At 42.7% G+C, this 22035-nt stretch overlaps 1 protein-coding gene across 2 annotated transcripts in view; it reads left to right on the top strand.

The window, feature by feature from the left end:
* The window catches only part of MGRN1 (mahogunin ring finger 1), a 115676-nt gene extending 99123 nt beyond the window's left edge, over nucleotides 1-16553 (top strand). For both annotated transcript variants that reach the window (XM_043964034.1, XM_043964028.1), the window contains 3 exons: nucleotides 2349-2453; nucleotides 7564-7608; nucleotides 13193-16553. In XM_043964034.1, the coding sequence (XP_043819969.1) occupies nucleotides 2349-2453; nucleotides 7564-7604 (146 nt within the window). In that variant the 3' untranslated portion in view covers nucleotides 7605-7608; nucleotides 13193-16553. The remainder of the gene's footprint in view (nucleotides 1-2348; nucleotides 2454-7563; nucleotides 7609-13192) is intronic.
* The last annotated feature ends 5482 nt before the right edge of the window (nucleotides 16554-22035 follow it).

Below are 22035 nucleotides of genomic sequence, written 5' to 3'. Positions count from 1 at the left end.
CGATAATTACCTTTTCTTTCTTTCTTTTTTTTTTTTTTAGTGAGGCAATTGGGGTCAAGTGACTTGCCCAGGGTCACACAGCTAGTAAGTGTTAAGTGTCTGAGGCGGGATTTGAGCTCAGGTACTCCTGACTCCAGGGCTGGTGCTTTATCCACTGCGCCACCTAGCTGCCCTGATAATTATCTTTTAATGTTCTCTCCCTTCCTTCTCAGAGACAGTAGGTGGCACAGTGGATAGAGTGCCAGACCTAGAGTCAGGAACACTTATCTTCCTGAGTTCAAATTAGGAAGCAAGAAAGAAAAGAAAGAAAAGACAGACAGACAGACAGACCAACAGACTGAAAGAACTAGTAGCTACAAAGAACTAAATTTCAGTTTGATGTCAGGAATAACTTTGTACCAATTAGAGCTATTAGATCCTCAAGCAAAGGCTAGATGACCATTTGTCAAATATGTTACAGTGGAGATTCCTTTCATGTATGGGGTTGGATGAGATGGATGTTGAGGTCCCTTAAAAACTCTCACATTCTTGGGGGTGGTAATCAAGAACACTTCATTGGTGCAGTGCAGAGACCACTAGGCCTGGAGCCAGGAAGGCTCATCTTCATGAGTTCAAATCCAGCCTCAGACACTTACTAGCTATGTGACCTGGGCAAGTCACTTAACCCTGTTTGCCTCAGTTTCCTCATCTGTAAAATGACCTGGAGAAGGAAATGTCAAACCACTCCAGTATCTCTGACAAGAAAACCCCAGTGGGGTCACAAAGCATCAGACATGACTAAAAATTACTGAACAACTTTTCATTTTCATCTGTTACAATATACCATCACCATATCAGTCTGCCTTGCTTGCAACCAGACCCCCATTTATACCCAATCTTCCTTTGATTTAGTAGGGGCATCCTGACATTTGATTGTAAAGTGGCCTCTTTTCCATCCAAAGCAAGGATGAGAGAGTGGAGAATAAGCCCTCTTTTTTTTTCTTTTTCTTTTTCTTTCCTTTTTTGGGTGTGTGTGTGTGTGGGGGGTGAGGGTTAAGTGACTTGCACAGAGTCATACAATTATTAAGTGTCAAGTATCAGGCTGGATTTGAACTCAGGTCCTTCTGAATCCAGGGCCATAGGCCCTCCTTTCTGTTAATAACCAAATAAGCCTTAAGTACTTTGCTACCTTAAAATATTTGGTGATGATTTGCTTTTTGTACAATTTTTATGAGCACTGCCACAGTCTATCTAATGTAACCCTAATCACCCACATTTCTTCCCTCAAAGACTCCCCTCTCTCCACCAAGACTAGGTAATTAAACAGGGTTGGAGAGGAAACGGATTTTTGCCTTTTTGTATAGAAATCATCGTCCCTTTAAAAATTCTGGGATCAGTCTGGAACTCTAAGCATTATTCTACAGTCTTTGAGCTTTGTGTTAGGCCTTGTGAATAATATGGAGAATGGGACAGTCCCTTTCCCAATGATGCCAATCATGCTGTTTCCATGGAGATAGTCAAAGGAGAATTGCCCCCTTGTTGGGAGAAAGAAGGGAGCGATGAGCAGGGGAACTGTTGGCAGTGGTTCCAGGGCCTGTGTTCAAAAGTCAGTGTGCTGTTCAGACTGGAGCAGTAGAGTATCTGTTCACTGCAGAATCACTGCGTCCCCTGCTGCCTAAAGTCTGCAGTCTGGTGGTGCTGGACACCTATCTCCCTGATTTAGGCTTTGGGGATCCCCAGAGGCTAGAAAGTTTAAAGTCTGGGCTCCTTGCCTTTCTCAGCTAAGGAGAGCACTGAGGCGAGTTCCAAGGCAGGTAAGAAGCCTAGGGGGAGGCATTTGGACCATTCTATTTTTAGTCAGAAGCCAGTATCTTCCAGAGATGCTCATTGGTGGGCAGGGAGTCCAGTGGACGGATGGCGAGGCTTTTCTCTCTGCCTCAGCTCTTACTCCCTAATTGTGTTTCCTTCACTCCCACAGAAGAGAGAACACTTAGAATTTAACCTTTTCGGGCAGCTAGGTGGCACAGTGGATAGAGCATTGTCCCTGGATTCAGGAGGACCTGAGTTCAAATCCAGTCTGACACTTGACACTAGCTGTGTGACCCTGGGCAAGTCACTTAACCCTCATTGCCCCACCCCACCCCCCAAAAAAATTAACCTTTTGAAATATCCAAGACATGAAGCTACTGGGACTATGTTAAGTCATGTTTGACCTTAATAGTAGCTAAATTCAAGTATTCTTTTCCAGTTTTCTGCTGTTTTAGAGATGTCCCAGTCAGAGGACAGAGCCTCAGTCCTTAGGGCTACTGAGAGTGTCTTTTCCATTATGAACATTGGTCTCTAATGTGATTCTTTTCCTTTTGATTTAGAGAGCCAAGCCCCATCCATAGAGGACGTCTTACAGGACAGCAGCACCGAGCACAGAAGCCTTAATCAACCTGGGATTGACCCTCCAGCGGACATATACTTACCAGGTAACAATCCCATGACTAGGGAACAGGAAAAAGCCTTCCTTGTTCAGTGGTGCACAGGTGACTTAGTAATATAGCAATCAGTGGGACCAAGCCAAAGTACTGTGTCTCTGGTTCAGGGGCACTTGCAACTCTCGAGATACAGGGGAAGGCTTTAGAAACCCAAGGAGCCTCTGAACTTAGCAAGGATTAAACTTGGTGGGGAGGGGAGACCCTTTAGCACAGGCAGGTGTCAGTCAGCATCGGGAGAAAGAGCCCCCAAAACTACTGCCACGGATAGTGCTTCTTCCTTGTCTGGGTCTTTTCCCTGTCAGCCACTGAATCCAAGGACTTGAGTGGAAATATGCTTGGGGCCTTTAAGTAACTCTTCCAACCAAGACACTACAAGGGAAAGATGTCTTCACCTTCTTTCTCATTCCTCTCTGCTCCCCCAAAGCACAGCAAGGAGAACCTTTTCTTTGTTGTCCTACCTGTTTTGTTGAGGTGCTTTATGTCTTCTACCCTCAATCTGTGGCTTCAGTGAATCCGAAGCAAGGTAGTGTGAGTAGTCCTGAAGGGTAGATAACACAAAGTCAACAAGCGTTTATTAAATGCCTGCTATATACCGGACACTTTGCTGTGCCCTGCGGACATAAAGAAAAGGAAAAAACAGTGCCTGCTTTCTAGGAGCTCAAAATCGAATGGGGGCAAGAGATATAGGCAGGATAAATTTTGAGATAATCTCAGAGGGAAGGCACTGCTATTTGTGTGCTTTCATTGAACATAGCTGTGGCTGACATTTCTAGAAATGTAAATAATGAAGCCATACTATGAAGATGATTTAGAATCAACTATAAAAATGTCTAGGTTCCCCATTTTGTCTTAATGATAAAAAACTTCATTACAGAGAATGAAGTATCACACTGTTATCTGAAACCTGGAACAGAATTCTAGATTCCATTTTAGGAATCAGGAAGATTGCTATTTTTGTATGATACCTGGAGGTAATTATAATTAAGTGGCTGGATTTTAAAATCCCTTGCTTTCTTTTACCACCCTCTCAGTTAAAGTCAGCAGTGATCATCCAAGGGCTTAATTAATAGAATAGTTAGTCTCTAAAAACAAAATTTTTTTGTTGTGCCCCCAAAAAAGAATTGACCTTAAGATCAAAAGCATGGGGCAGCTAGGTAGTGCAGTGGATAGAGCACCGGCCCTGGAGTCAGGAGTACCTGAGTTCAAATCCGGCCTCAGACAGTTAACACTTAATAGCTGTGTGACCTTGGGCAAGTCACTTAACCCCAATTGCCTCACAAACCAAAAACACACACACACACACACACACACACACACACACACACAAAGATCAAAAGCATTATGTTGAAAGAATACAATGCTTTAAAAAATAATTTTAAAATTTTAAATAAATTGTAAAAAAAGAAAATATAATGTTGCTAAATCATACAATAGGATAAACCAGGGCAATTGAACTTAAATTTCATTGTAGCTTTGAAAACAAGTGTTACTGTTTTAAAATGGGGAAAAGCATCTTTAAAAACCTTAAACAGGGGGCAGCTAGATGGCGCAGTGGTTAAAGCACCAGCCGTGGATTCAGGAGTACCTGAGTTCAAATCCAGCCTCAGACACTTGACACTTACTAGCTATGTGACCCTGGGCAAGTCACTTAACCCCCATTGCCTACAAAAAAAAAAAAAAGGAATAAAAACCTTAAACATCCTTTTGTGATTTATCACCTTGTGTTTGATTGCTATTATGACCACTCTGAGGGAAGGGAAAAGAACAAGTATTTATTTGAGCCCTACTATGTGTCAGGCACCGAGCTAAATCCTTTATAGGTATTGTCTTGTTTGATCCTCAGAACAACCCTGCGAGATTATCTTCATTTTACAGTTAAAGAAGGTGAGGCAGGCAGAGACTTGCCCAGCGTCACACAGCTAGTGTCTCTGATTGTTTTTGAACTCAGGTATAAAGCTTGGGGCTCTATCAACTATACCACCAGCTACCTTCTGAGCTCTGAGAAGGAGCTGGGGTTGAAGTCAGCAGCCTTACTATTCAAGGGACTCCTAGACTTGTCTTAAAAAAACTAGCTGAATCGGTCTGAGCTGGCCAACCATGACAATGTCTTAAGCCACTGAATCCCTTGTAGTCACTTACTACAGGAGAAGGTAGCTCATTGTCACCTGTGATGAAATAATGGGATTTAGCAGATACTCAAAGACCCACCTGGAGATTAATCTATACTGATTGAATCAAGTGAGAGTGATTGACTGCTGATTAAGCCTACTTCAAGTTAATTGGATTGTAATCACACCTGGCTATCCCCTAAGAAGGTATTGTTCTCAGAAACTAGACTGTGAACTCAACTGGAGAACACCTTCAAAGCCAATGGATTTGGATGACACCAACCAATCACCTTGAAGCAGTGTGTAAGGACCGCCTCTGTTCCAGATCTATAAAAAAGCTTCCACAAACAGCTTGCAAGGGGGTTCCTGATTAAAGCAGGCTCGTGGAGGAGGACTTCAGGAAGAACCCAACCAGGCTGGAATTCTAGACTAGACTAGACTGGAGCTGAAGGTTCTGATTTAAGGCGACCACAATTTAGATTTTAAACATCACACACCTTTGCTATATACTTATTGGTTGTGTGTGACCTCTCCCCTGGTTTTATTTTTCTTGTCTTTAAAATGAGGGGATGGAACAAGATTTCTAAGGTGTTTTTTTTTTTTCCAATTCCAAATCTGTGATTTTATAGCTTGGTTCCTATTTCAAGGGACAGAAAAATACCAAATGTAATAATAGCGGATGTAAAGGGCATCCATTGACTCAAATATAGTGTAGAATTCAGGGTCACATAGCTCCCAAGAGAGTGTCATTGGGCCCTTTCATAATAATATGGTTTGGGAGCAACATGCCCATAGCAATGACGTGTTAGGCTTTGGAAGGATGTTAATAGGGAAAGGGATATTCAGATCCTGAATCTAAAACTTTAAGTTTTTAAACTCTTATGGGGTTGGGACATATCAAGGAATTTAGGAGTATTAAAGTTTAAACTGGCCAGCTAAACTAAAGAATATGAGTCTGGGGTAACTCTCCTTGCGAAGCTAAACTAAAGGACAGACACCTTGAGAAGTAAGGGACATAAGCCTGTTAGGCGTGGCTGCTGCCTGATCAGTGCCAGGGGACAGAGATAACTCCAAAAGTCTGGACCACCACCTCTCACTCAATCTTTCCCCACCCCCAAAGGGAACTTTCCATTGTTAGGTGGTCACCCCATCTACAATCTATAAAAGCTTTCGTAGGGGCAGCTAAGTGGTGCAATGAATAGAGCACCGGCCCTGGAGTCAGGAGGACCTGAGTTCAAATATGGCCTCAGACACTTTATACTTACTAGCTATGCGACCCTGGGCAAGTCACTTAACCCTCATTGCCCCATAACAACAAAAGAAGAAAAAAAAAGAAAAAAGAGAAAGGGTGAGAGATGGCCTAGAGAAGATATACACAGGGTAGCTAGGTGGTGCAGTAGATAAAGCAGTGGCCCTGGATTCAAGAGGACCTGAGTTCAAATCCAGCCTCAGACACTTGACCACTTACTAGCTTACTAGCTGTGTGACCCTGGGCAAGTCACTTAACCCCAACTGCCTCATCCAAAAAAAAAAAAAAAAAAGGTTGGGCAGGGGAGAAGATATACACATGGAAAGAAGTGATTAGATGCTATTAACAAGTGCCAGCCACTCTCTGTTCTTCATGCCATAGGGCACCTGCTCCTCCCAGTCCTCCCCACCTCCAGGCTCAACCATTGCAGAATCTTCTATCTCGGTCATTTTGTCAGTCAATAAACATTTATTTAGTGCCTACTGTGTGCTTGGCACTAAGCCTAAGCACTGCAATATAAAGAAAGGTAAAAGACAGCCCCTGCCCTCAAGGAGTTTACTACCTAATGGAGGAGGCCCCATGCAATTAACTCTGTACAGACAAGATAGGTACAGGACAAAGAGAAAGTCATCACCAGAGGGAAGGCACTAGAAGTATGAGATATTGGGGAAGGCTTCCTGTAGAAGGCGGGATTTTCCTTGGGACTTGAAAGAAACCAGGAAGCAGAGATGAGGAGGGAGAGTGTTCCAGGCTGAGGGACAGCCAGAGAAAGTGCCGGGAGGCCAGGTAAGTGCTGTCGTACCCCAGGAACAGCCAGGAGGCTGTTGTCACTGTATGATTGAGGCAGTGAAGGGAGTGGGCACATGCTCCTTCTCCTGAGCATGGTTATAAAGCAGGCCCCTTTCTGCCAGAGGTCAGATACACTCAAGAAATTGTTCTGGTGCTACCCAACAGAGGTAAAATCCTTAGAAACACTGGCCCTGGCTTTTCTCTTCTGTCTGCTGATTTCTCTGTTCCTGTCTCAGGCTTTAAACTGTCTCATTAAACAGTATCATCTGACAGGTTCAGTTTACCTGATAGTTCCATAAAAATCATTAGAGAGGCTCATTTACATGAATAGTAATGAGAGAAAGCAAACGTTCATTATTTAATAAAGAGCAAGAGATTTGCATTTCTTAGATTGAGGTACTTAAAACAATAGGAACCCAGTCTTGGGTTTCCAAAAGCTATTTTCCCTCACTTTCTATAGCTCACGGTGTGATGATAAACTCTCAATCCCTTGGGACATGTGGCATCTAGATCTTTGAGAGTAGCTGTGACAAGCTCTTTCTGGTTTTCCAGGCACCTGAGCCTACAACTTGAGTCTATTTGTCTCTTTTGAATCCTAGAAGTGAGAAACCAAGAATTTCATTTATCTCTTCTATGTGAAGAACACGTCTTTCATTTTCAGTTTACCCGCAGTTGAAGAAGAGATACATTGCTTTTGATTTTTGTGCATAAAATTTGTCCCAGGACCCACCCTTTTTTTGGGAGATAAAGAAAGAGGAGTTATGATTTTGTGTTTCCTTCTTTGCTTCTGCAAACCAGTTTTAAGGTTTAAGCTGAATACATTGTTTCCAGACCTCACATCCCTGCCATTTTGCTCTAACTTGATTCGAGTTACTACAAAATTGACAAGTCTGTTCTAAGATCTTTTCTAATAATTCCTTCATTTTCTGTCTCTTCTGCCCTCCTCTCTGGATAGCACTGGGTCCTGATTCCTGCTCTATTGGTATAGAGGAATAAGATGGTATGTTGTCTCCTTTCATATGCCTCATTGGGTTTTGTCTTGTCTGATGAATTCAGTCCAGTTGAATGTTGTTCAGTGTCTGCTCCATGTAAAACACTATGTTAAGTATTTGGGTAGATAAAACATTTAAATAAGTTGCCAAGGATTTCAAATGTTCTAAATGGTTTAATCATTTAGATGAGCATTTCAGTCATTTCTTCTACTCCTTACCCTGTATACAGCCCTAATTTCACAGTTTCTACATCCAGACCTTTTCCGTGTTCTGTAAGCTTTAATCCATAATGCAGCTGAGGTCTGATCTCTAGTTTAAAGCAGGGGCTCTTAAACTTGTTGTGTCCTGGCCCCCTTTGGCTTCTGGTGAAGCCTATGAACCCCTTCTCAGAATGTTTTAAATACACATATAATATAGTACAAATAAAAATACATATAAAGTTTTTTAAAAATCAAAGGGGCAGCTAGGTGGCACAATGGATAAAGCACTGACCCTGGATTTAGGAGGACCTGAGTTCAAATCTGGCCTCAGACACTTGACACTTACTAGCTGAGCAAGTCACTTAACCTTCATTGCCCCCACCAAAAAGAAAAAAATTGAATTAAAAACAAAACAAAACAAGTGTAACAAGCAGTAAAAGACACAAAAAAATGCATAAAAGAAAATACATAGAATTACAAAGGAAACTAGTTATATAGACATAAAGATGTAATTTTTTCCCATTTGAGTTCACAGTCTCCCTTTAATCTGTGGGTCCCAGGTTAAGAATCCTTGCTCTTTGGGAGAAAGCCCAAGTGGCAGTTTGCAGGAAAATGGGGTCATATGATAGAATCAAAAATCAGCCCCCCCTACCATCTGAATGAGGATGTCAGGGACTTTTATGCCTTTGGGGGTCTCCAAAAAGAATGACTCAGCTGACTGTGTCTACAAAAACTAAAGTCATTTCATGTGACTAGGAACTAACAGAATCACCTACACTGACTTGGAGTGATGAAAAGGAAAGGAATCAAATTAACAGAGATTATTGCCCTTTAAAAGGAGATTTTGAATGCAGCAACCTTATTGTATAAATGTGTTTGTGTGGGCATCATTGACTTCATCATAGAAGTGGCCTAGGTCCAAATGTAAATGAACATGCAGGTCTGTCAAGTCTTTCTTTTTCTGTCAGATCAGGGAAAGTCATACTGTCTTGCCCAGTATCCTTGTTATCCTTTATGGATGGTATCATTTGTCCCTTTCATGTTGATGTCCTTGTTTGAACTGAGACATTCTCTTGCCAGCTTCTAGTACTGAAGATCTTGGGATTTTTAGTTGGAAAGGGACTTAGAAAGAGTTTAGACCAACCCCATTATTGTAAACAGGATAAAAATGAGACTCCAAGAAGATGACCTGCCCAAGAACAAGTAGCTTGTGGATACAGAATTCAAACCCAAGTTATCTGCCTCTTAGAGCAAGCATCCTACCCACCAAACCACGAGCTCCCCCACTAGATACCACCTGTGCCTTTGTGGACCCAACAGACTTTTCTGTACTCAGGATTCTGCCCACAGCCTGATACTGAGTTGGGTATTTTCATTTATTCATTAGAATGCAGTTTTAAAGAGACTAAGACAGCAGGACCAGCCTTGAAACAGGCTGTGCCGAAAATATGAGATTTACTGAGCCTCCTTTTCCCTAAGTTCTCAAGGCTAATGAGAGGCAGGTGCCAGGTTATCCAGCATATATTGAGAAATAACTTGTCTTTCAAATGAAAATAACTCCAGTTGGAAATTCAATATAGTAGAAAACGCCTATCACACAAGTGTCAGAAAGCAAAGGGTATCACCACTCTCGTTTTACAGATGTTCTGTTATGCAAACCTTAAAGGACTATAGAAATGTGACATAATAATGAAGCTAAAGACTTGGGAAAATATGAGTGCTTTAGGCAGTTATGCATTTGTATGCCCAGATAAATTCCCTTCTCTTAGCTACTCGCTCTAGTTGGACCTAATGAGATAGACGAGAAGTAATAGCCTTAAATTTTTCTTCTGGAAGCTAAGCCACCAGGAAGCCAAGGCATCTTTCAAGAAAATAGAGCAAGACATAGATATTTGTACCCACAAAGAAGTTTGAAGAAAATAGTCCAACTGGTTTTGCAGATCACCGTGCCCCTCAAAGGCACTCATAAAAGATGACAAGAAATGGGAAATTATGCTTGCCGGGCAGCTAGATGGCGCAGTGGATAGAGCACCAGCCCTGGAGTCAGGAGTACCTGAGTTCAAATCCGGCCTCAGACACTTAACACTTACTAGCTGTGTGACCCTGGGCAAGTCACTTAACCCCAATTGCCTCACTAAAAAAAAAAAGAAAAGAAAATTATGCTTGCCAGGTTTCTTCTGGCTACTAAGGCGAGCAATCATTTTTCAGGAGAATTACCTGAGTAGTCCCTTCTCTCTCTCCCCCATGGTTTGTTCTAATAAGGGAGACCCTGCTTTTGTAATCCTAAATTGGTAAAACTGACTGATCCAGAGAGTAGTAGGATCACCTGTCTAGGATCAAAGGGTTGAGACCTTGGAGATTATCTAGTCCAGCAGTTCCCAACATGTGGAAGCCAGAGTTATTGTAAAGGGGTCTTATCTAGCCAAGATAGTAAGGGCTTGGATTTGAACTCCGGTCTCCTGAGTCTAGATTCAGGGCTTTTATATTACAGGAATCTGGCTCTTTCTGGTGCATAACAAAACCCCCAAAGCCTCTGGTCAAAATAGATGACAGGGAGTCAGTATCATGTCAAATGCTCATGCACTTGACTCAGTGTTGAGAACCAGCTTGTGTTCCAAGTCAGAATGACTCCAGTGTGAAATCCAGTCCAGTAGAAAATGGTTACCAGGGAGTAAAGATGTTACCATCACCCGGAACTTCTTTACACTTAATTAGACACTTCTGACAAGTTTGCCTATATGACTTCTCAAGCCACAGAAGCTGGGAATTAGCAAAACTGAAGTGGGGAGGGTCCAGGCCAACTGGAAGGGGCAGAATTGGTGACAGATGGCAGTCTGACAACAGAGAAAGAGACAGAAGGGACTGCACAGATCTTACCCAAGGATTCAGATATTTAAGGAAGGTGAACATAGCCCTAATAGGGGAAAATAGCTCAGGAACCTGAGGACATCAGCACCCACAAGACAGCAGTTTGTGTTTTTGTGCCACAGTGAGCCACTCAGGGCATGGGGAAAAGATGTTCTGTGTGGGCGTTCTAAGAGAGCAGGGAAGAGGATGAACAGTTCCTTTTTTTCTTAAAGTGGTGTTTCAAGGAATAAAGATGAGCTATTTGTTGTGGGATATCCAGATTCACACAAATAAATTGGGGTTGATCGTTTGCTCTACCGAGGGATTTGTGGTGTTTCCTTTTGGGTTGTGGGCTCCTTGACTACTTTTATCAGGTGGTGTAACTGATGGGCAGAAATCTGATTTATGGCTAAAATCTGTAACATAAAAGATGTTGCCATGATACTTGCTGGCCTTGAAGAAGTCTTTCAATCTATTACTGTTCTCCCCCATACCCTCAAGAATGTCTTTTCTGCGTGGAGCACAGGCTGTAATGGGCTATTCCTCAGCCTGCTCCTGAGGCTTCTTACTCTCTCTGCAGAAGGGAGGCCTTTTCCCTTTTCATCTCTGAAACCTACTGGGCACAGGTGAGAAATGAATGCCCCCCACTCCCAGCAGTTGCTGGACCTTCACACTTACCTCAAGTACTTTTCCAGCTTTTGTTTGGTATGGAGTAGTGGGGTCAAACTCAGAGAAACACATTCCTGTGGCTGAGGAAACCACAAATTAACATTACGTTGCATTGTGTTTTATTTATTTTGTTAAACGTTCCCCAGTTACATTTTAATCTGGTCCCATCCCCCTTCCAAGTTTTACATCTCTGGTATAGGGGAATACCAAGAAGCAGAAGACAGAGTACCCCTTCCCTGGCCCATGAAGAAGAGAACATAAGATGAATTGAATAGGGAATAATTCTAGTGTGACAAGTAGGTAAACTATGGCATTTTGCCACTAGAAACTGAAGGAACTATTTTATCACTTCTAAGCGTCAACTTAAACACAAGAGAGGTTTATACCTCCATGTTTTTGTTGCTGCTGATTATAAGACTTTGCTTAGGGATAGGAAACACAAGGCCCAGGTGTGTATGTAGGCCTTCTAAAAATAGAATTAAATGGGCCTCCCCTGGGTTACAGACCATGGATCTTTCTGTAAAGCAAAGGATCAAACCTGATTTATCTCTCTGTGAATCTGGATGCTTTACAACAAAGTGGATTTTCCAGCAAGCTCTTGTTTACTTCTTGAAGCACCAATTTTTTTTTTTTAATTTAAATGGGGGGGCAGCTAGGTGGCATAGTGGATAAAGTACCACCCCTAGATTCAGGAGGACCTGAGTTCAAATCCAGCCTCAGACACTTGACACTTACTAGCTATGTGACCCAGGGCAAGTCATTGCCCTGCTAAATAAATAAATAAATAAAATTTAGATTAAAATAAAAAATGTTAATAATAATTATCAATTAGCAAATTCTTAATACTTGGCTCCTTTTACTGAAAATAGTTCCCCAAAACTGGCTATTAATGGCTAGAAGCATAACTTGTCCCTGTTCCTTAGGAAGTCTGTCGTCAGATGCCAATTTGGTCATTATTTGACTGAGATGATTTTGACTTCCTTTCATTTAGGTTTGTGGTTCTTCTGGTCTTTGCCCCTGGACTGTACCTGTGATTTCATCTGTGTGGGAGATCTCCCAGTATTTAAACTCCCTCCATTGATGCAGATCAGCAGCTCGTTTGTAATTTATAGCATTAGAGCTTTGCCCGGGGCACTGAGAGATTAAGGGGCTCACCCATGTTCAGGTGGCCAATATGTGTCCAATTTGAACCTGGCCTGGGCTTTTCCACCTACTGCAAGCCTAGCCCTCTGTCTACCCATGCCATGTGGCATCACATCTTCTGTCATGAGGATGTTATGTTAGTTAAATTCTTGTCTGTTTACAAATGATCTCATAAAGCAGTCTCTGATTCATAGTCAGTAAAATTTAAACCAGAAGAGAGGCCAGATGCTCTTGACCCTAAGTGGGCCATTTTAATTCCATGGTAAGAAAGCCAAGAAATACATCTGGGGGTTGTGTTTCACACCCCAAAATATAGTCTATAATCAAAACTAACAAATACAAGGAAGTTTTTGCCTTGTTTGCCTGCTCGTTGACACGTAGAAGTTATCCCTGAGCCCTCCTATCCAGAGTCCCAGTGGTACAATAGAGGCTGTCCACCTGCCTCTCCATGGGTACATTCTACTTTGGCTTCTCTCTCAACATTTGATTTCACCCCTTTGCTGATGTACAGAATTCAAAAGTGTTTGTTTGCCAGAGACCCATGTATAAAAACCAAAGAATTAACACATTGAGTCGATCCCAGGGGGCCCTGTGTTCTCACTCTGACAAGGACAAATCTGAGAAGTCTGTTGTTGTCTTCCACGTGTCACGGACATTTAATACGTAGAAAAATGCAGTCACTAGTGTTTTCCTTTACTGGGAGTTTTCACTTTATGTTCCTTTCCTTTCTTAGGAAGTTCAGCCTCGATGGAGACTCCCCAAAGCCACAGTGTGAATGGTTCTACTCGGCCTCCAGTCTGTGACCCCAACCCTGAATATCGGGAGGCTGAAATGACTGCTCTCTAAGATTTCAGCCAGGGAGTGGTTTGGAGCCTTCAGCTCATTAGGCCTTTGTGAAGGGGCCTTTCGAACTGGACACCAAAATACACGCACAGACTCTCCTCTCTCTCCATCCTCTGTGGGAATAATAGGCTCTGAGATGCCACACAGACTTTGACCAAAAGAGCACAGCTAACCTTACACTCTGATTACTTCCCTTTTTGTATGTAAATTTATTTGTAAATGGTACAAGATGAAGGACAGCAGCTTTTATCAGTGGAGCCACTGAGGGCTTTTTTCCTGCAATACCCCATTGGTTGGGGCAGGCAGGACTCAGGAGGTAGTTCCTTCTCCCAGAGCAGAAGTAACTGCTTATAAGGCCAGCCTGGAGTTGGCACAGTTTGCATTTTTAAAGCCTGGCATATTTCTGAAACTTGGGGATCAGGGCTGCTCAGCTCCCTAAGGTGGCATTTATGTCCACAGGAGAGATTTTAGGGAGCCGGTGAGACATTTTCCCCAAAGGTGGTTTTGAGGGGGGTTTTTAACTTTGGTGGGGTTTTTTTGTGTGTTGGGGGGGGGGACCTTGCAAGAGAAGGAGGGGAATCAAATCAAAGTCTATGAAGGAAAATATAGTGTATATTTTGTAACTCAAAGTGGCTCATAGTAGCCTTTTGCTGTTGCTGGTGTTTGCATCGTCAACATGCTTGTCACAAGCATGATCCTCTTACGGCAGCGCCTGTCCATGTGGTGTCTTCTCGTTCATGCCTCTTTATCATGTGACTGCTCTCTTTGCTTTTTATTTCAGCTGTTGGCCATTTGGGTTTAAGGCAATTAGTCCTGTCCTCCAAGGGGACTCTAGGATCATTTATTTCTTCACCAAGACTTTTCAGGGTGAGAGTTGTAGGGCATGGCTTTCCAGAAGCAAAAGAGACTCTGCCAGGTCTTAATGACCTCCAAGCCCCAAGGGACGCCTGAGTCAAAGAGCGTCCTCTTCTCTGGGAAGGTAGTTCAGACTACATGAATCTGAGTTGAGATGAAGCAGGAAGGTCTGGAAGTTGTTACCTTCATTTGGTTTGGCCTCCCTTGCAAGTGCCCTGGCAAGGGATCCTTGGGTTTGAGATTGTGGATTTTGGTTGGGATTCAGAAGCACAGAAAAAAAAGATTTGGGTTTTAAACAGAGTCAGCACTTTGCCTACCATATGCACCTTCTGCCGGTTAGGTGCCTTTCTCTGAGTGCTGAGCCTCACAGAAGTTGCCAGAGTGTCTGTCATACAGGGGATTTAAGAACTCCTTTGAAATCAGCAGCTGCCAAACTGGCACGGCCAGTCCTGAAACAGGCTGTCTTTCCCGTGGAGAGGCACCTGATATACTTCCTGCCCTTATAATCTAGTATCTCCCTCCTGGTTTGTAGTGGGGGGAGTCTGTTTGAGAGATAAAGGAGGCCCCCTGCCCCATAATTAACACAGTCTGCCTAGGATTTCAGTATCCTCATGATCTTGCCCTTCTAGATGGTATGCAAGATGGATTGCTTCCAAGATAACCTTTTCTGCATTATCATTTAAAAGGAAATGTCTTGGCAGAAAGGGAAAATTCTACAAACCCTGGTACTCACTGTGAGGTCCATACACCAGCTATTACTTTCTGCAGAAGAAGGGCTTTCTTTGAGATACAGCTTGTATATGCTTCAGTTGATCTAGCCATGATATCTATTAAATGATCCCAGTACTGTCTGTTCTTAGTTTTCAATTGATTTAGCTCAACAGCAGCCAAACAGGAATTCAGTGAATGCCTCCAGCAAAAACATTGACCTCAGCAGGTAGATATTTTTACCCATGGGCAGATTTGATTCTGTTTTAGTAAAATGGGAGACTTAGGGGGCAGCTAGGTGGTGCAGTAGATAAAGCACCGGCTCTGGATTCAGGAGGACCTGAGTTCAAATTCGGCCTCAGACACTTGACACTTATTAGCTGTGTGACCTTGGGCAAGTCACTTAACCCTCATTGCCCTGCCCTCCCCCCCCCCATGGGAGACTTAACCTAAATGGGTTGGAATGAGTGAATTCTGTTGTATAATATATAATAAATTTTGCTCACCAATCCCCAGTCCTGGACCCTCAGGATTTGGAGTCTTTAGGTAAATGGCTTTTTCAAAACTAGATTGGACTTAGCAGAGACAGCTTAGGAAGAGACCAAGCCCCATGAATGGGACCTTTTTTTTGACCTTACATCAAAGAATGTCTGGCATTTCTTGCCAGAAGTTGGACCCCCTCCAACAAGTTCTCTCGAGCATTCGTTTGGAACTTAATAGGGAACCTGAGGCACAAGCCATATGCCACAAATTGAAGTAACATTCCAAGGTCACTTTCCTCAATGAGGCTTTTTCAGAAGGTCATTAAGTATTCATGCCGAAATTGACACAAAGACCCTGCCTGCAATATGAAGACTCTTGGGGGGGGGGGGAGGGTAGGCATTCCTCACAAACTAAGCCTATCTAAAGGCAGTGGGGCCAAGGAGATGGAGAAAGGCCCAGTCTTCCTTTTTAAGCTGCAGTCACCAGAAACCTACAGAATTGCCCCATAGTTATTGCTACGGGGTAAAACAGACAACAGTTACGTTCAGTTTACACAAGTATGTTTAGTTTAAACTGCAGGTACAGATTTCCAGATGAGAAGACAGGCTCCTCAGAGTCCAGGTATTGGAGAGTCGGAATAACTGGCTCTTAGAGGTGGCCTTCTAGCAGCCTGTTTGTGTGTGTGTGTGTGTGTGTGTGTGTGTGTGTTGTCATTGAGCAGGCAATATTTTTTTCTCTATCTTCATCGATGCATATAGTTTTGTCCAGAGACCTTGTATCGGGTGCCTTGTTTTTGCACAGTGGGACAGACTGGAGTAGAGTTGTATACTGAAGACACTAACTTTTTTTTTAAACTCTCCTGTAATTGCCACTTGTGGATTTTGCTGTGTGACTTCTACTCATGGCTCTTTCCTGTTTCTGGAGACAGACTACTTTGTGCACATAGCTTTTCCCCACAGCACCCCAGGGTTTTCCCTAGTCCCAATCTTCCTGTCCTGGCTGCCCATAGACACAGTCTGGCTTTCTCCTTCCTGCACGCTGCTTCCCTTTTCCCATCATGACCTGCCTCTTCAGTTTTGGTGCCAGTACTTTGTTTAAACGATGGAGCGCAGATTTGCTCATCCTGGAAACGTGCTATTATTTGATGTAGTCTGATTGGTTAGTTTTTTTGTTTATATTTATAGTAATAAATTCATGCAGCAATATACTATGCGTTTATCATTTCCTCTGAATGGTAGTGAGGTGGGTTGTGACTGGATATCTGGTTCAGGATTTCCTAATCATCAAACTTTCACTACATTTTTACCTTTCTGCAAGACTGATATGATTTTGGGGAGAGGGGCAATGAGGGTTAAGTGACTTGCCCAGGGTCACACAGCTAGTGTCTAGTGTCTGAGGCTGGATTTGAACTCAGGTCCTCCTGAATCCAGGGCCAGTGCTTTATCCACTGTGCCACCTAGCTACCTCTGGACCTCACTTCTTAAAATGGATACCACCCAGGGGCAGCTAGGTGGTGCAGTGGATAAAGCACTGGCCCTGGATTCAGGAGGACCTGAGTTCAAATTCTGCCTCAGATACTTGGCACTTACTAGCTGTGTGACCTTAGGCAAGTCATTTAACCTTCATTGCCACACACACACAGAAAATGGATACCACCACCACCACCCCAAAAACCCACCCCATTCCCCCAACCTACCTCCTTCCCAGGGCCTCAGCCCTGCTGTAGCTGCTGTGCTGAGGCCAGAGCAAGCTACAGTTAAGAAACAAAAGCTTTTGGGCCAGCTAGGTGGTGCAGTGGATAAAGCACCGGCCATGGAATCAGGAGTACCTGAGTTCAAATCCGGCCTCAGACACTTAACACTTACTAGCTGTGTGACCCTGGGCAAGTCACTTAACCCCAATTGCCTCACTTAAAAAAAAAAAGAAAAAAAAAAGTGAAAGCTTTTACCAAACCCCTTTAGTTTGTGTAGAGAAACACTGTTGGAGTTCTCTTTCTTGATTTCCAGGTTGGAGGGGAAATAATGACTGGGGTGATATTCTAAAATCAGATTAGAGTTCCACCAAGTCAGAAATGAAATCCCCCAGGGCAGCACAGACAAGTGCTATAATCCATAACTTTCCTGGGAAAGATGAACATTTTCCTGTACTGAGGTATGATTATTCAACTTGTCTGCTCTCTTCTCTCCAGCATTTTATATCTGTTCCAAGGTAAGCCATATAACACTTTTTTAAAAGTTTCAATTAAATATATCTTACCATCTTTTTTTCAAGTATCATCCTGCTCTGTCAGCTTTTTTTAGTATGAGAAACTCACCTCTGGATACCTCCCTTTGGGTTCAGTGGAGAAGGGAACATCTCTTCACTCTTTTGGCCTGCATAGACATTCATTAACTCACTCTTCTTTTTTTCCCCTCTCTCTTTCCCTGCCTCCCTGCCCATGCCCATCTCTCTCTCTCTCTCTCTCTCTCTCTCTCTCTCTCTCTCTCTCTCTCTCTCTCTCTCTCTCTCTCACTCTCACTCTCACAGCGCGCGCGCGCGCACACACACACACACACACACACACACACACACAATCTAGACTCATACAGTTTTGGGTCTGATAGGTTTATATCAATCAGGTAAGCAATAAGTGCCTGCTGTGTGCAAGCACTGAGGCTATGAGAATCAAAGTGAAACTGCCCAGTATATACAAAATAAATTTATGTGGGGACATTAGGAAAAATGTCATGTAGAAGGTGACATTTAAGTAGAATTTTAGAGATTCAAGAGGCAAAGGTGAGTTATGAGTTCACTCCCGGCCCTGGGGCACAGTGTGTGCCAAGCTGCAGAGATGGAGTGTTGTATATGAGGAAAAGAAAAGGCCAGTTTGGCTGGACTCTAGAGTGCAGAAACAGGAGGAATGTATAGGTTGGAGCCAGGTTGTGGAGGGCTTTAAGCCAAACATGAGCTTATGACTGAACCTAGAGGGAATAGGAAGCCACTGGAGTTTATTGAATGGGGGAAGGAGATAGACTGGTACTTAACCACCCACATCATAGGCCTTTTCTTATGGACCCAAGTGAATCTCCTTGACCTTTCCCCCTCAATACCTGCCACTCCTAGTGCTCAAAAACAACCCAGAAGACTCTCTAACCTCATTGTATTTAATTTTTAGAAGATGAACAAAATGTGTCTTCTAGGATCAACATTTTCTCTGAGTATTCATCTGGTAGTCTGTTTCTTCATTTAGTTATGTGTGTTTTTACCCTCTAGATGAAGGGTGGTTTTACTCCTTCATGATGCTTATTTCTTTTTCATGTTACTTTGTGCAGTACCTGTTTGTATCCACCCTTCTGTCCATTTTCTTCTCTTCCCACCCCCAAACCTTTCTGGGCCTATTGCTACTTGATGGCAACCTGCAAGGCTCCATTTCTTGAAATGATTAGTTTTCCTTACCCTTAAATGGTTAACTTTGGCTACAGAAATTCCACTTTTATACTTTTGTCCACTTTGGGCTTCTTTGTTTTTTAGGCAGGTGAAGAATGAAAGAAAGGGAAGGAATGTGCTAGGTGTAGAGAATGAATATTAATGGACTTCTGTAGTTTGTTATTAAACTTTCCCTCCATTTACTCCTTTCTTGTTTTTCTCCTGCTTTTATCCCCAATTATAATTTTAAATCTTCTACTTTCTCTTTTTCCCCTTTGCCCTTTGCAGATATCCATTTCTAGGCTAGGTGAAGTGGATAGAGCCCCAGGCCCAGAGTCAGGAAGAGCCTAGTTTAAATCTGACTGCAGATACTTTATACTGTATACTGTATGACCTTGTTTGCCTCTTAACCTCTGTTTGCCTCAGTTTCCTCATCTGTAAAATAGGAATAATAGCACCTGCCTTCTAAGGTTTTTTGAGGACCAAATGAGAAAATAGTTATAAAGCACTTAAGGCCGTGTGCATAGTAAGCCTCTACAAATGTCAGCTATTATTGTTACGATCATTATGATTATTATTACTCCTCCCCTTCCATGTGGGCACCTAATTCACTTGGTGCTGCATGTAGCAGTGCTTACTAGCTTTTTTATTATATCATACTCCTATCAGTAAAAAAAAGGTCGAGTTTCCTCTGATGTGTGTATATTTGCTTATTTATAAATTATATACAAGTGCCATTAACAATTGTGTTATAAAACTTATACAAGAATAGGCATTTTAAAAGGAGGAGATATGGGTAAAATAATATTTGATCCTAGAGTCTTTAGGAAGCCATCGAAATTTGTTGGGAAATCACTTTGGTGGTTGTGTAGAAGATGAATCGGAGAGAGGAAAGACTTGAGGCAGGGAGTCAAGTTATAGGACACTGTTGAAATAGTACAAGCCAGTTTGGAATTATGCCTCAGAAGTTGCTAAAAGGTGCATACCCTTTGATCCCCTGGACCACGACTAGGCCTATGCCCTAAAGAGATCAAAGAAAGAGGGAAAGGATCAGTAGGAACAAAAATAGCAGTTCTTTCCATAATAGCCAAAAAATTGAAAACTAAGGGGCTGTCTTCTGACTAGAAAATGGCCAAATTGTGGTATAGGAATGTAATGGAATAGTATAATGCCATAAGAAATGCAAAAATAGGCAGTTTCAGAGGAAAGTAGGAAGATTTCTTTAAACTGATGCAAGGCAAAGTGAGCCACCAGAACAGTTCATACAGTGACAATGACATGATAGAGAAAAACAACTTTGAAAAACTTCAGAACTCTGGTCAATGAAGTGATAAACCATGAAACCAGAGGACTGGAGGTGAAACAAACCATTCACCTCCTACCAGAGAAGTGACAGACTTGGGTATTTGTTTGGTTAGGCTGTGCATGCTAATGATGAAAGGTTTGTTTTCTTTGCTTTTTATTTTTTCCATAGGTGGGGGTAGTGGGGAGGACAAATTATAAATGCATATAAAATAATTTTTTTTTAAATAAGGTCAGGCAAAAGGTGATGACAGCCTGAACTGGAGGAGTGACCATGTGAGGAGAAAGAAGAGGACAGATTTGATTATGGAAATAAGATGGAGGTAGTTGAGTAACTGATTGGATACATGGGACAAAGGAGAGTGAGGAAACAAAGATGAAGCTAAAGTTGCAAATGTGGGAAACTAGATGGTGGTGTCCAACACTAATAGGGAAATTTGGAAGAAAGGTGGGTTTGGGGAAAAGATAATATAATGAGATACACAATTCATAACTGCTCATCCTCTCAGGCTCTGTCTCACTGAAAGTGAAAATGGGGGATACAGGGCATTTACTCCTTGGTCACTCTTCTAGAATATGGGGCTTGCCCTTGGATCCAGACCTCTTGCAGCCTTGCAGTGATATGGGAGCCAGGAGGTCTGTATGAAAGGGAGTGGAGTATGAAAGGAGTGGAGTATTTTCCCAGTGGCCTCTGTTCAGCTGCTGCTATGTAAGTGTACAGCTAAGGATTAGATAATAATCTCTTTCTAGGGTAAAGTAGAAACAACCTAGCTTTCCAACAAGAGAAGAATGGTTAATTATGGTACATTAATGTTAACAGAAAGCTATTCATCAATGAAGGTAAACCAGTATGAAAAATATAGAGAAAACTGGGAAGACACTTATGAAACAGTTCTAAGTTTTTAGGACACCACTCTCTCCTTGGTCCCCTTCTCTAATCTCTCCTTTGTGTCCTTTACTGGATCTTCATCCACATCATGCCCACTGACACTGGGGGTACCCTATGGTTCTGTCTTGAGGCCTCTCTCTCTCTCTCTCTCTCTCTCTGGTATTTCACTCATCAGTTCCTACGGTTTCAATGATCATCTCTATGCAGATGATGCTCAGATCTACTTGTCCAGTCCTAACCCCTGTCATGAGGGGCAGAGTGTTGGGGCTGGAATCAGGAAAATTCATCTTTGTGAGTGAAATCTGTCCTCAGCCACTTAGTATCTGTGTGACCCTGGTTAAGTCACTCTACCCTTTTTGCCTCAGTTTCCTCATCTGTAAAATGACCTGGAGAAAGAAATGGCAAATCACTGCTGTATATTTGCCAAGGAGTAAGTTCATTTGTTTTCCAGTCACATCCAACTCTTCGTGACCCCATTTGGGGTTCTCTTGGCAAAGATGCTGGAGTACCTGGCCATTTCCTTCTCCAGTGTGTCTGCATTTTATAGATGAGGAACTGAGCTACTACAGGGTGAAGTGACTTGCCCAGGGTTACAGCTAGTAAGTGCCTGAGGCTAGATTTGGACTCATGAAGATGAGTTTTCCTGATTCCAAGCCCTATGCTCTATTCATTGTCATCTAGCTGCTCCTTTTGGCAAGGAACCACTCCCCTCTCCCCCCCCAAAAAAGGCTGGGTTTGAACATAAGTGAAAACTACTAAAACAACAGTGCATGGCACTATGTGAGGCACTAGGAGACATGATTAAGAATAATAGTTGAGGGCAGCTAGGCAGCACAGTAGATAAAGCACAGGCTCTGGATCCAGGAGGACCTGAGTTCAAATGTGGCCCCAGACATTTTACACTTACTGTGTGACCCTGGGCAAGTCATTTAACCCTCATGGGGGGGGGGGAAACAATAGTCCTTGCCCATAGAATGCTTACATTCCACTGGGGGGGGGGGCGTGGTGCTGGTGGAAGAACAGATCTTAGGAGTGGAGCCTGTGATATCATTGCCTAAGCAGAGCTTGGATTTGATGGAGATGGGGCTTTT

Source organism: Dromiciops gliroides, chromosome 1 (assembly GCF_019393635.1).
Source record: "Dromiciops gliroides isolate mDroGli1 chromosome 1, mDroGli1.pri, whole genome shotgun sequence".
Lineage (NCBI taxonomy): Eukaryota > Metazoa > Chordata > Mammalia > Microbiotheria > Microbiotheriidae > Dromiciops > Dromiciops gliroides.
The sequence above is the reverse complement of the archived record's forward strand: the minus strand, read 5'-3'. Positions and strand labels throughout refer to the sequence as shown.